This window comes from Balearica regulorum, chromosome 7 (genome assembly GCF_011004875.1).
Source record: "Balearica regulorum gibbericeps isolate bBalReg1 chromosome 7, bBalReg1.pri, whole genome shotgun sequence".
Classification (NCBI taxonomy): Eukaryota; Metazoa; Chordata; class Aves; order Gruiformes; family Gruidae; genus Balearica; species Balearica regulorum.
Genome location: NC_046190.1, coordinates 41136837 through 41147649, shown reverse-complemented (window position 1 = coordinate 41147649; position 10813 = coordinate 41136837). Strand labels below are relative to the sequence as shown.

The window sequence follows — 10813 nt, the reverse complement described above, 5'->3', positions numbered from 1 at the left end:
GGACTGGGGGTGACTTTGGGGGTCTGGGCCAACAGACGGGGTGGGGGAGACTGTCTGAAGGACATGTGCTGGGCACGGGGACAGCAGTGACCTGACATGGCTGCTGGGTCGTGCTCCCTGCAGCGCAAGCCCTGACACAGGCTCCCAGCCTCCCTCTCCACGCCACCCTTCAGCAGAGACGACAGCACTAAGGGCCTTGGGGGCACCAGTCCTTCTTCAGCCACCTTCCGGGCCTGCTGGAGAACCAGGACAGCAAGGACTTGTGGCGCTCTACCTTGAGCCAGAGTTACTCTTACTCCAGGCACCTCCAGGCTCCCCTCTTTGAGGAAACCATCTGCAAGTTCATGTCGGGGACAGCCTTGGCAATGTACCTCAGCGTTGCGGTTAAACCCAGGCGGCAGCTAAAACAACCACACTGCCATTTGCTCGCTCCCCCCAAGTGGGATGGGGGAGAGAATCAAAAAGAAAAAAAACCTAAAAAACCTTATGGGTTGAGATAAAGACAGTTTAATAGGACAGAAAAGGAAGACAATAATAACAATAATGATAATAATAATTCATAGTAATAGTACCTTCTCATTGACAGGCCAGTATGAGAAGCTGAAAAGTCCTTGACTGCTCAGCAACAAATAAAAACTTAAGTGCATTATCAAAATTATTCTTATACTAAATCCAAACCAGAGCACTGTACCAGCTGCTAGGAAGAAAATTAACTCTATCTCAGCTGAAACCAGAACACTCAGGTATTGTTTGCGAGCTCTGGACGAAAAGCCTTCAGGCAGTTCACCGGGGAGATCCCATTTCATTACAGTGATGATCTGAGAGAGTCAGGTCTGACGATGATAATGCTAACCATGGTAAATGATAAATAAAAAAAAATACAAAGGAAAAAACAATGAAAAGTAAAGGCCCAGAATGGAATTCCCTGGGATTCATTTCTGGAGAGTGGTGGGAAGTTTCTCATTATTGAGAAGCAAGAATGAAATCACTTTCCTAATGGACTCCTTGAGCTCCTGGTTCCTCATGCTGTAGATGAGGGGGTTCACTGCTGGAGGCACCACCGAGTACAGAACTGTCACCACCAGATCCAGGGATGGGGAGGAGATGGAGGGGGGCTTCAGGTAGGCAAACATGGCAGTGCTGATGAAGAGGGAGACCACGGCCAGGTGAGGGAGGCACGTGGAAAAGGCTTTGTGCCGTCCCTGCTCCGAGGGGATCCTCAGCACGGCCCTGAAGATCTGCACATAGGACACCACAATGAACACAAAACACCCAAAAGCTAAAGACAAACTAACCACAATAAGCCCAGCTTCCTTGAGGTAGGCATCTGAGCAGGAGAGCTTGAGGATCTGGGGGATTTCACAGAAGAACTGTCCCACAGCATTGCCCTGGCAGAGGGGTATGGAAAATGTATTGGCCGTGTGCAGAACAGAATAGAGAAACCCACTGCCCCAGGCAGCTGCTGCCATGTGGACACAAGCTCTGCTGCCCAGGAGGGTCCCGTAGTGCAGGGGGTGGCAGATGGCAACGTAGCGGTCGTAGGCCATGATGGTGAGAAGAGAAAACTCTGCTCCAACGAAGAAGACAAACAGAAAGAGCTGTGCAGCACATCCCAAGTAGGAGATGTCCCTGGTGTCCCACAAGGAATTGGCCATGGATTTGGGGGGAGTGGTGGAGATGGAGCCCAGGTCCAGAACAGAGAGGTTGATGAGGAAGAAGTACATGGGGGTGTGGAGGTGGTGGTCGCAGGCTATGGTGGTGATGATGAGGCCGTTGCCCAGGAGGGCAGCCAGGTAGATGCCCAGGAAGAGCCAGAAGTGCAAGAGCTGCAGCTGCCGTGTGTCTGCAAAGGCCAGGAGGAGGAACTGGGTGATGGAGCTGCCGTTGGACATCTGCTGCCTCTGGGCATGGGGGCTATGCGTGGAGGAAAGGACAGTGAGCAGTTAGGGGAGACTTCTCTGACCAAAATCAAAGCCATTTCCCATAGACACCCCTCCCAACTGCCCATCGCCTTTCAGGAAAACCTTTACCTCCGAGTTCTGCTGACAGAAATCCTTGGCATTTCTGCTGTCCTGAAAATTAAACCTTGTGCTCCCTGAGAGGCAAAGCAAGCATCCCACAGAGTCTGTGCTGGGTGGGAGAGGAGACAGAGGATTGCCCAGAGAAGGCATCCGTGCTGCAGAGGATGGCAGGGAGGTGCCTGAATCCCACCTCTCATAGTGCTTCTGGCAGCAGCTCCCTCTCACTGCTTGCCCATATCTCTGCTGCCTGGAGCTGTCCCTCCCAGGAGCTGCTTCTCTGTCTCCTCCTGGCCGGTGCTCACAGATCGCACCCCACCATGTGGGACCCTCTGCAAATATCCTGGGGTGATCTGGAGCTGTGAGCAGCCCTGAGCCTCACAGCACAGCCTTGCCATGCTGTGCCCTGCCGCGGGCATCTCCTTCCACCCACAGCTGCTCCCCAGAGCGCTGTGGGGAGCTCCCTGGGTACTCTTGACCCTGGCAGGTGGAAGAGTCCCTGACCCAGCACACAGCACCCTGGGGCGCAGGGACCCTGCTCGCAAGGACAGCCCTGGGCACCCCTGCCTGCACACCCAGCTTCACACCCGGCAGCCATCCCCAGGAGAAGGCAGTCGTCATGCCTTGTCCCTCTGATGGTGCAGCAGGGCATCCCTGCTCTGGAGCGCATCCTCATCCTCCACACCAGAGAATCTCCGAGAGTTCTACTTACCGATCCTGCAGGCTGTGCGATGTGCCAGCTTCAGGAGATCCCACCAGGATCCGCAGATACAATGCCCTGCAGTCACAGACTTACTCTCTGTGAAGATTTCTCCTCCAGGGAGCTCGCAGCATCCTCCCACCCCAGAGTGCCTTTAAGCTCTCTCAGCCTCGATTCCCTCCCCTCGGTGCCTGCAGGCAGTGCCCTCAGCCCTGCTCCTGGGCAGAGCTGTCTCTCTGCAGCGCTGCCCACGGGCCATGAGCTCCCTCCATCCCAGGAGCCCGGCCCAGCTCAGCAGCAGAGGACCAGCCCAAGGTGGCACTTTCTCTGTCCCCCCCCGGGCTCCCTCCAGGGGAAACTGCTGTGTCACCTGCAGCAGATTTCCCCTCACAGATGCCATCTTCAATACTCAGAACAGACACATCATAGGGGCCACCTCCAAGGCCAAAGATAAGAACATTCTTTTTAGCACCAACCTTTTTGTCCAGACCATGGGGTATCGCCGCAGCTGTCGGCTCACTGGTAATTCGCTGTACATTGAGCCCTGCAATGCTTCCAGCATCTTTTGGCTGACGGAATCACTGATGTTCCCCCTCTCAGCTGGGGAGAGACACTTCTTTCCAGCGGTGTCATTTGTCCTATCGGTGACAGAGTTAGGTCCTACAACAACCTTTCCCTGGAATGTCCCAGCATTCCACAGGCCACCCAGACAGCAACAGGCAGGGATCTCTGTTACCCCCGCTGAGGGAAGGCATTCAGCTGAGTCAATCCAGGTATCTCATCCTGGATTTCTAGTGCTAGAGCTGGAAAGGGACTCAGATCCCTCCCATGCACAGCACAAACCCACAGGAGGTGGAATTCCTCCTGCCCCTCTTCAGGTGTGCACAAAAGAGGCACCTGCATGTGAGCCTCTTTTCTCAGCTCCCATGCTGATTAATGGAGATGGAAAGCAAGAATGAGGGCGCAGATGCAACATCCCGATGACACTGGAGGTGCCAGAGGTGGTGCAAGGTACATGCCGGTAACTGCAGGCTCTAATGGAGCCATTCATACAGACAGGGCAACATCTTGGGGATCGTATATGAGCCTGGTGGGAAATTCCTTTGCCAGGTGAAATAACAGCTGATGCCCAAATAAAGGCCAAAAGAGCCTTTTCCTACTCGTTGTGTTCATGGCAGTTTTCAGAGGTCCTGTACCACAGGGAGAGCTAGGTGTCTCTCTTTTCCACCAGCTGAATTTACTAGATCTCCAGTGACTATAATGGCATTTATCCCATGTTCAGCCCCACGTTGCCTAACAGAATTCAGGGCAGCTACTCAGTTTAATGCTCAAATCCAGGCCCTTCTCTGCCGTGCTGCTTCCCAGCAGGCCAGCCCCTTGACCAAGGGAAGGTCTTCCTTTCACAAGACTTTCTCTCCCGCTTCCAGGCTCTGGGATTCCTGAGGGCCAACCTGACCAGTAAAGACTGAAGCAAAGAAGGAATTCAGTAACTCTGCCTTCTCTGTATCCTCCGTCACCAGGGCACCCACCTCATTCAGCAGCAGGCACACCTTTTCCCTAGTCTTCCTTGTGCTGCTGATATACTTGACAAAGCCCTCCTTCTTGTCCTTGGCATCCCATGCCAGACTTAATGCCAAGTGGGCCTTAGCTTTCTGTCTTGCATCCTTGCATTCTCTGACTACATCCCTAGATTCCTCCCAAGGGGCCAGCCCCTTTTTCCACAATTGGTAAACTTCCTTCTTCCCGTTGAGCTTCTCCAGGAGCTCCTTGCCTATCCATGCAGGTCTCCTGCCTCCTTTGCTTGATTTCCTACTTGTTGGGATGCACCAATCACGGCCTTGGAGGAAGCGGTGCTTGAATATTGACCTGCTCTCTTGGACCCCCCTTACCTTCTAGAACCTTAACCCACGGGGTTCTCCCAAGCAGGTCTTTGAAGAGGCCAAAGTCAGCTCTCCTCACATCCAGGGTTGTAATCCTACTGATTGCCCTGCTCCTGCCACGCAGGATCCTGAACTCCACCATCTCATGGTCACTGCAGCCACGGCTGCCCCCAGCCTTCACATCCCCAACGAGTCCTTCTATGTTTGTTAGTACAAGGTCCGGCAGCACCCCTCTCCTCGTGGGCTCCTCTACCACCTGTGTCAGAAAGTTGCTCTACAGAAACCTCCTGGACTGTGCGTGCCTGGCCGTGATGCTTTTCTAGCAACTATCAGGGTGGTTGAAGTCCCCCGTGATGACCAGGGCCTGTGATCGTGAGGCTACTTCTAGTTGTCTGTAGAAGGCCTCATCAACTTCCTCCTCCTGAGCACGTGACCTGTAGTAAACACCCACAACAGTGTCCCCCCATATTAGCCTGCCCCTTCATCCTTACCCATAAGCTCTCGACTCTTTCTTCATCCACCCCTAGGCGGAGCTCGATACATTCCAGTTGCTCTCTCACATAACCAGCAACTCCACCACCTTGCCTAGGTGGTCTGTCTTTCCTAAAACGTACGTTACCATCCATGACAGCATTGCAGTTGTGCGAGCACCTCCTCCCCCTCCTTCTGCACTGACCTTGGTGTCTGCAGAGTTTCTTACATCTTCTCACTCCTCTCTCTGGCTGCAAAAGCTTTCTCTAAATCGTTTTTTTCCCTTCTTAAATATGTTATCACAGGGGTGCTGATTGGCTGGGCCTTGGCCAGCAGCCGGTCCATCTTGGAGCCAGCTGGCATTGGCTCTATCAGACACAGGGGAAGCTTCTAGCAGCTTCTTGCAGAAGCCACCCCTGTAGCTCCCCCCGTACCAAAAACTTGCCCCGCAAACCCAATACATCTTGGCACACGGGTCTTTATGGCACAGCTGCCAGATGGGCCACCTGTGGTGATGCTCATGTGACTCTGTTGCTGACAAAGAAGGAAGAGCTCGTCATGGATGTCACAGCCAGTGTCAGCCTTGGCTGTCATGACCTGAAAGAGTCCATAGAGGGGTCTCCCCTCCCAAGGGGAGTAAGGAAGAAGAGAAGTGTGCCGATGGCAGCCCTCAGAGGAGCAGACTCTGGGGCCTGTTCTGTGACCATGAAGCGGGGTATGCCATGTGAGCAGCAGGGAAGGGCAGCAGAGCTCCGTAGAGCTGGTCTGCAAGGATGGTGCGTTTCAAGTCCGAGACTGTCCATACCAAGAGTCAGGAAGAGAGGGATGTCTGGAGAGCAGCTTGTGGGAAGAGGAAACGGATGGGGAAGCCTAGAGGAAGTGGCTGCAGGGACTTGAAACAAAGTGCGGTGATGTCCCATCAGTGCAGGGGAAGAGGGAAGGGTTGGTGAGACACATGGGAGGGCAGGGAGAGAGTGGGGTGTGTGTAGCTATGAGTGTGTTAAAGGCTGGAAGAAGACCTGGAATAGCAGAGTGGGAGGGGGTCTGGTGCTGAAGTGAAAGAGGTTGAGTTTTGACTTGCAGGCAGCAGCAGCAGCAGGAGGACGTGCAGCCCCAGAGCTTTTAAGCCTTCTCACCCCCTTCGAGCCTTGCATGTGTCCAACTGCTGTCCTGCACTCAGCATCGCACACCCTCACAGCTCCCTGCCCCCAGGAAGAGCCCTGAGCATCCCATGAGGGAAAGGGTCCCCATGCCCAGGGGCTGGGGGTCACGACTTGCCTGGCCTGCTCGATGAGACAAGTCAAGAGCTTTCACAATCACATCCACATTTCACTTTCCGCTTCCATCCATCACCTCTAACTTCCTGCTTCATCAGCCCCCAGGATGGTCACCTCTTCTCATCATTCCCTCCATGCTCTCTTCAGCGATCGCCCTCAATGGGGCCTGCGAACACCCTCAGAAACCGTGGGGTTTGCTTCTGACGTGTAGTTCTCTAGAGGCTTGTTCCAACTTCTTTCAGGACCTGCAGTTCAGGAGCTCTGCACCAGAGGGCTCATTAACATGCAAAACCTCCTAACAAGCCAAGTCTCAGGGCATCATTTTCGTTATTCCTCACTTCTTCAGCGGTTAATTAGAGAGATTTCAGGAGTGTAGTCACAGTGAAAAGATGTCAATGCTAAAAAACTATAGGAACAGATTTTTCCCACTTCTCTTTATTTTTTTGATTCCAGGTGATGTGATAGCCACAATTTCCAGTTGATATTGATCCTGTGTGTCTGCTGATGGAGACTGACTATGTCTGAGCCTTTCTGTCAGACACTCTGTGAAGAGCCTTCATCCCTACGCTCCAACCCCACCGTTTTCCCTACAGCCACCTTACAGTAGCCCTGTTCCCATCCGAGCATTCCCCACTGAAGTTTGCAGCTGCAAGTTTCAGCCCGTTGGCACCAACATCCACCGGCTTTACTTGGAGAACGAGCTGCACGCAGACACAGCAGGGTGTTTCTTAATTGTGAACAAACACAAAAACGCACAATCTAAGGAAGGCACAGATCAATAAAAAGGAAAGCCCATTTCTCAGCTGTACATTAGGTTCACATGAGGTCCTCTGAATTCCAACAGTGGGAAATCTTAGCCCAACAGAAACCACATTTGTGTGTCAAAGAGAGATGCCAGGAGCCCTCCAAGCACTCCCTGCTTGGACCTCTTGGTCCATATTGACTCTTTGCACACAGCGAGTAACACCCTGAAGTCAAGAGCTCCCTTGATTCACAGAGGGAGGCAATGAATCAAAGTCAATGAAATGCTCTCTTTTTAACATCTAAAATTGCCCTAATCCAGATGTATCCGGTTTATAGGAATGTCTTCTAGTTCTCTCATGGCCTGCAAGGGAAATGAGATGTGACTCCATTGTAGGGGAAGGCAGGGATGAAAATGGTGTTGGACACTGGGGGTGCACTTGCCCAGGATTCCTCGTCTGGTCAAGAGAGAGAAATGACTTCCATCAAGTGAGATGCCTTGGCCTTCTCTGCCTGGCCACCAGCTCCTGCTTCAGGAAGGCTCCCCTAGGTCCTGGGTCACATTTCCCTGTCCCACATAAGGGCTTTAGATATCCCCAGGTATCCTGGAGGAAGTGGCCACTTCTGTGTGTTGACTGCATCACCCTCGGAATGAAGATGTGAAGCAACAGTACAATCATAGACAGAAAAGATCTCTCTAATACCTGTGCAAGGAGGCTTCATGTTCAGAACTTTGAGGCTGATCTCCAAGTTCACATGGCTTTTGTCATAGGCCATGGACATGGACAAGCAAGATGACGACACGTTCTCTCCCTCTATGTAAATAGAGATTTATACAGCCCAATTCCAAACCCCATTTCTCCCAACACTTGGAGAGGAGAAATTGTTCTGCAGAGCTGTAACCCAGCCAGGATGTCCCTAAGCTGTGTCACTTCAAGGGGCTCATCCACCCCAGGGGCAGCACTTTGGATTTGCCCTTGCTGCAGATCACAAAGGTCCCTATTGACCCATCCCTCCAGCAGGTTTGTTCGTGAGAAGAGACTCTTGTGGGGGATGGTGTGGAAAGCCTTGCCGGTGTCCTGGTGAAATACCCGCACTGCTCTCCCCTCACCCACAGCTGCGGTCCTTTCATCAGAGGAAGCAATGAGGATGGTCAGGCAGAATCAGCCCTGGGGTCATCCCGCCACCTCCTCTGTCACACCCCCAGAACTGCTCTCCAAGAGGATATGCTCTGGTACATGTCCCTCAGCCAAAGGGAAGCTCAGCAGCCTTTAGTTCCCCAGGTCATCCTTGGGGCCTCTTGGAAAGGTGCCAGTCGTCAGGGAGTCCCCGCAGTCTCCAGGACTTTTCCTCCATGATGGAGACTGGCCTCCCTGTGACATCGTCTTGCTCTCTCAGCACCCTGGGATGCAGATCCTCTGGTCCCATGGACTGGTAAGGGTTCTGCTGCTTCTGTAACTCCTCCTGAAGCCATAAACACTCATCATGATGCCCTTGAAACCCCGTCCAAGACTCAACTGAGATCTAATGCAGACCATTGCTGAGCTTGGAGGATGCTGTTCTTGAAGACCAGCTCTACTGAGCTCTGCTGCCCTTCAGTGCTGCTGACCATTGGATCCCCACTAAATCTCCCCAAAACAGACACAAGCCTGCTTCTCGCAGCTCTGGGGTCTGGAGTCTTCTAGAAGCCTTCCTCACTCTCCTTGGGCACTGGCACCCCACCATTGCCAGGCCAGGCCAGCCAGTCTTCTCAGCCCTGGCCAGCTCTGCCTTGCTTGTAAGCATCACATCCAGGCTTCCATTACCCTTGTTGGCCCATCTGCCAGCGGTGCTGAGAAATTGTCCCAAGACACTCCAGAGACGGCCTGGACTGTTTGCATCCTGCTGTGTTCCCCTTCCAGAAAATGCCATGGTCATTAAAGACCCCAGTGAGAACCAGGCTTCTGCGTGGAGAGTCTTCCTTGGGGTGCTTAGAGAGGTCCATCTTTACTTCTTCAACTCTGTGGGGTGATCTCCCACCACAATTCCACCTTTGCTGGCCTCTCCTCTGAGGCTCACCCACAAGGGCTCTCCCAGCTTGTCCCCTGTCCCACCAAGGAGCTCCAGACATCCAAGTACCTTCTTCATTTAGAGGGAAGCCCACTCCTAACCCTTCCAGCCTGTCTCTCCTGAAAAGCCTGTACCCACCCACTGCAGCACCCCAAGCTGTGTGACGTGTCCCACCACACCAGGGCAGGTACTCCATGGATGTCAAAAAGCACAGGCTCCAGGTGGCCCTGTCTTTGACCTCACCTGAGGCCACAGGTGAACATTTTGGCTGTAGCACGGGAGGTGTGCCTCCAGGCCAAGCTCTGACTTGTCTCAGGGAAACCTGGTGCCAAGGGTCCAAGCCCCTGTGTGTGTGCAGAGGCTTTGCTTCCGAGCAGAGACATGCCCGAGTGGTTGGCAGATGGAAACATCAAGCTGAAACTGGATGCCAAGAGAGTGAGCAAGCCCTGCTGTCCCCCAGGCCAGAGAGAAACAGGGCTGGGAAGGGCAGCCCTGGCAGCAAACAGGGTTTTTGTCAGTGGTGCCTCTGCTGCCCCTGGGGGCCTTTGCCAGAGGTGAAGCTGATCTCCAGCAATGACAAGGTGCTGCTGACAGGCCCACTGGGAACAGTTTGGGTCTCTTCCTTGACTTGTTATCAAGGGGGTGAGTAAAAACCAGAGCTTGGCAAGTGTAGGCAGGAGATCCCGGTGTGATGTTTCTCCTCCCCATGGACTGCCCTACATGTCCTGGCTAGGGAAGGGACAGACCTTGCCACACTGCAGAGGTGGCCACCAGTTTCCTGCAGAAAAGCACCAAATGTGTCTGCAGTGCTGTCTGGGGTGTCTGACACACACTCGCTCTGAATGGCGATGGCTTTCCTGTCCACGACCATCGCTGTCCCTGCGAACTGCATGGACCTGTGTGGGACATCCCATCTGTCGGACTTGTGACTTTTTCCCTGGGGGTCCTGCTGGCCTGCAGGCTGCCTCCCACAATGGCACCGCTCTCCTATGGACTCCTGTGCCCCAGAGAGGAGCCCCATGGAGAAGACATCTCGGCGCTCAGGCCATGGCAATGCAGCTCATGGTCTGTAGGTGGGCAGCTGCACTGAGCCCTGTGTGTCCCTGGCTGGGAGCGGGGAGCTGAGGTCCTCCTTGGGAAGGATGAGGGGAGAGGAGACAGCAGGGAGGGCTTTGGAGCTGTGCGCTTGCAAACTGGCTGCCTCTGCTCGCAGCAGTGTCCAGTTTCTTTGACGGGGAACATCAGGCTGTGATGGAAGAGCTGCCAGCACAGGGCAGCTGAGACCAGGGCTGATGGAGAGAGCAGCTCTCCCCACTCTGCACTAAGGGAAAGGTGTCACTTGGAGTGCCACAGGAATGTCATGGATTTCTGCCTCAAAAACTTCTCTGCAGTTGTGGTGAGGCCACTAGAACAAAATGAAGGAACCCAGAGCCCCAGAGCTCTGCTCTGCAGCCGGGTAGATATGGGAGCGACAATGCTGAAAAGCTCATTCATATCAAGAGTGGATTTAGTCTGAGATCACCCCGTGCTCCTCTTGACGTACTGCTGCAAGGCAGGACTGACCCCTCGAGAGCCCACAGCAGAGCCCCCTCCTCCCAGTGGCACCCTCAGCCAGCACCAAATGGACGTGTCGAAAGGGACCTGCCGAAAGTCTTCCTGAACAGGGAGAGGTCTTGC

At 53.8% G+C, this 10813-nt stretch overlaps 1 protein-coding gene across 1 annotated transcript; it reads right to left on the bottom strand.

The window, feature by feature from the left end:
• Positions 1-932: 932 nt before the first annotated feature.
• Positions 933-1932, bottom strand: LOC142602522 (olfactory receptor 14C36-like). Its single transcript, XM_075757547.1, has one exon. The coding sequence runs from the start codon at positions 1890-1892 to the stop codon at positions 933-935; it is 960 nt and encodes a 319-aa protein (XP_075613662.1). The 5' UTR covers positions 1893-1932.
• Between the last annotated feature and the right edge of the window lie 8881 nt (positions 1933-10813).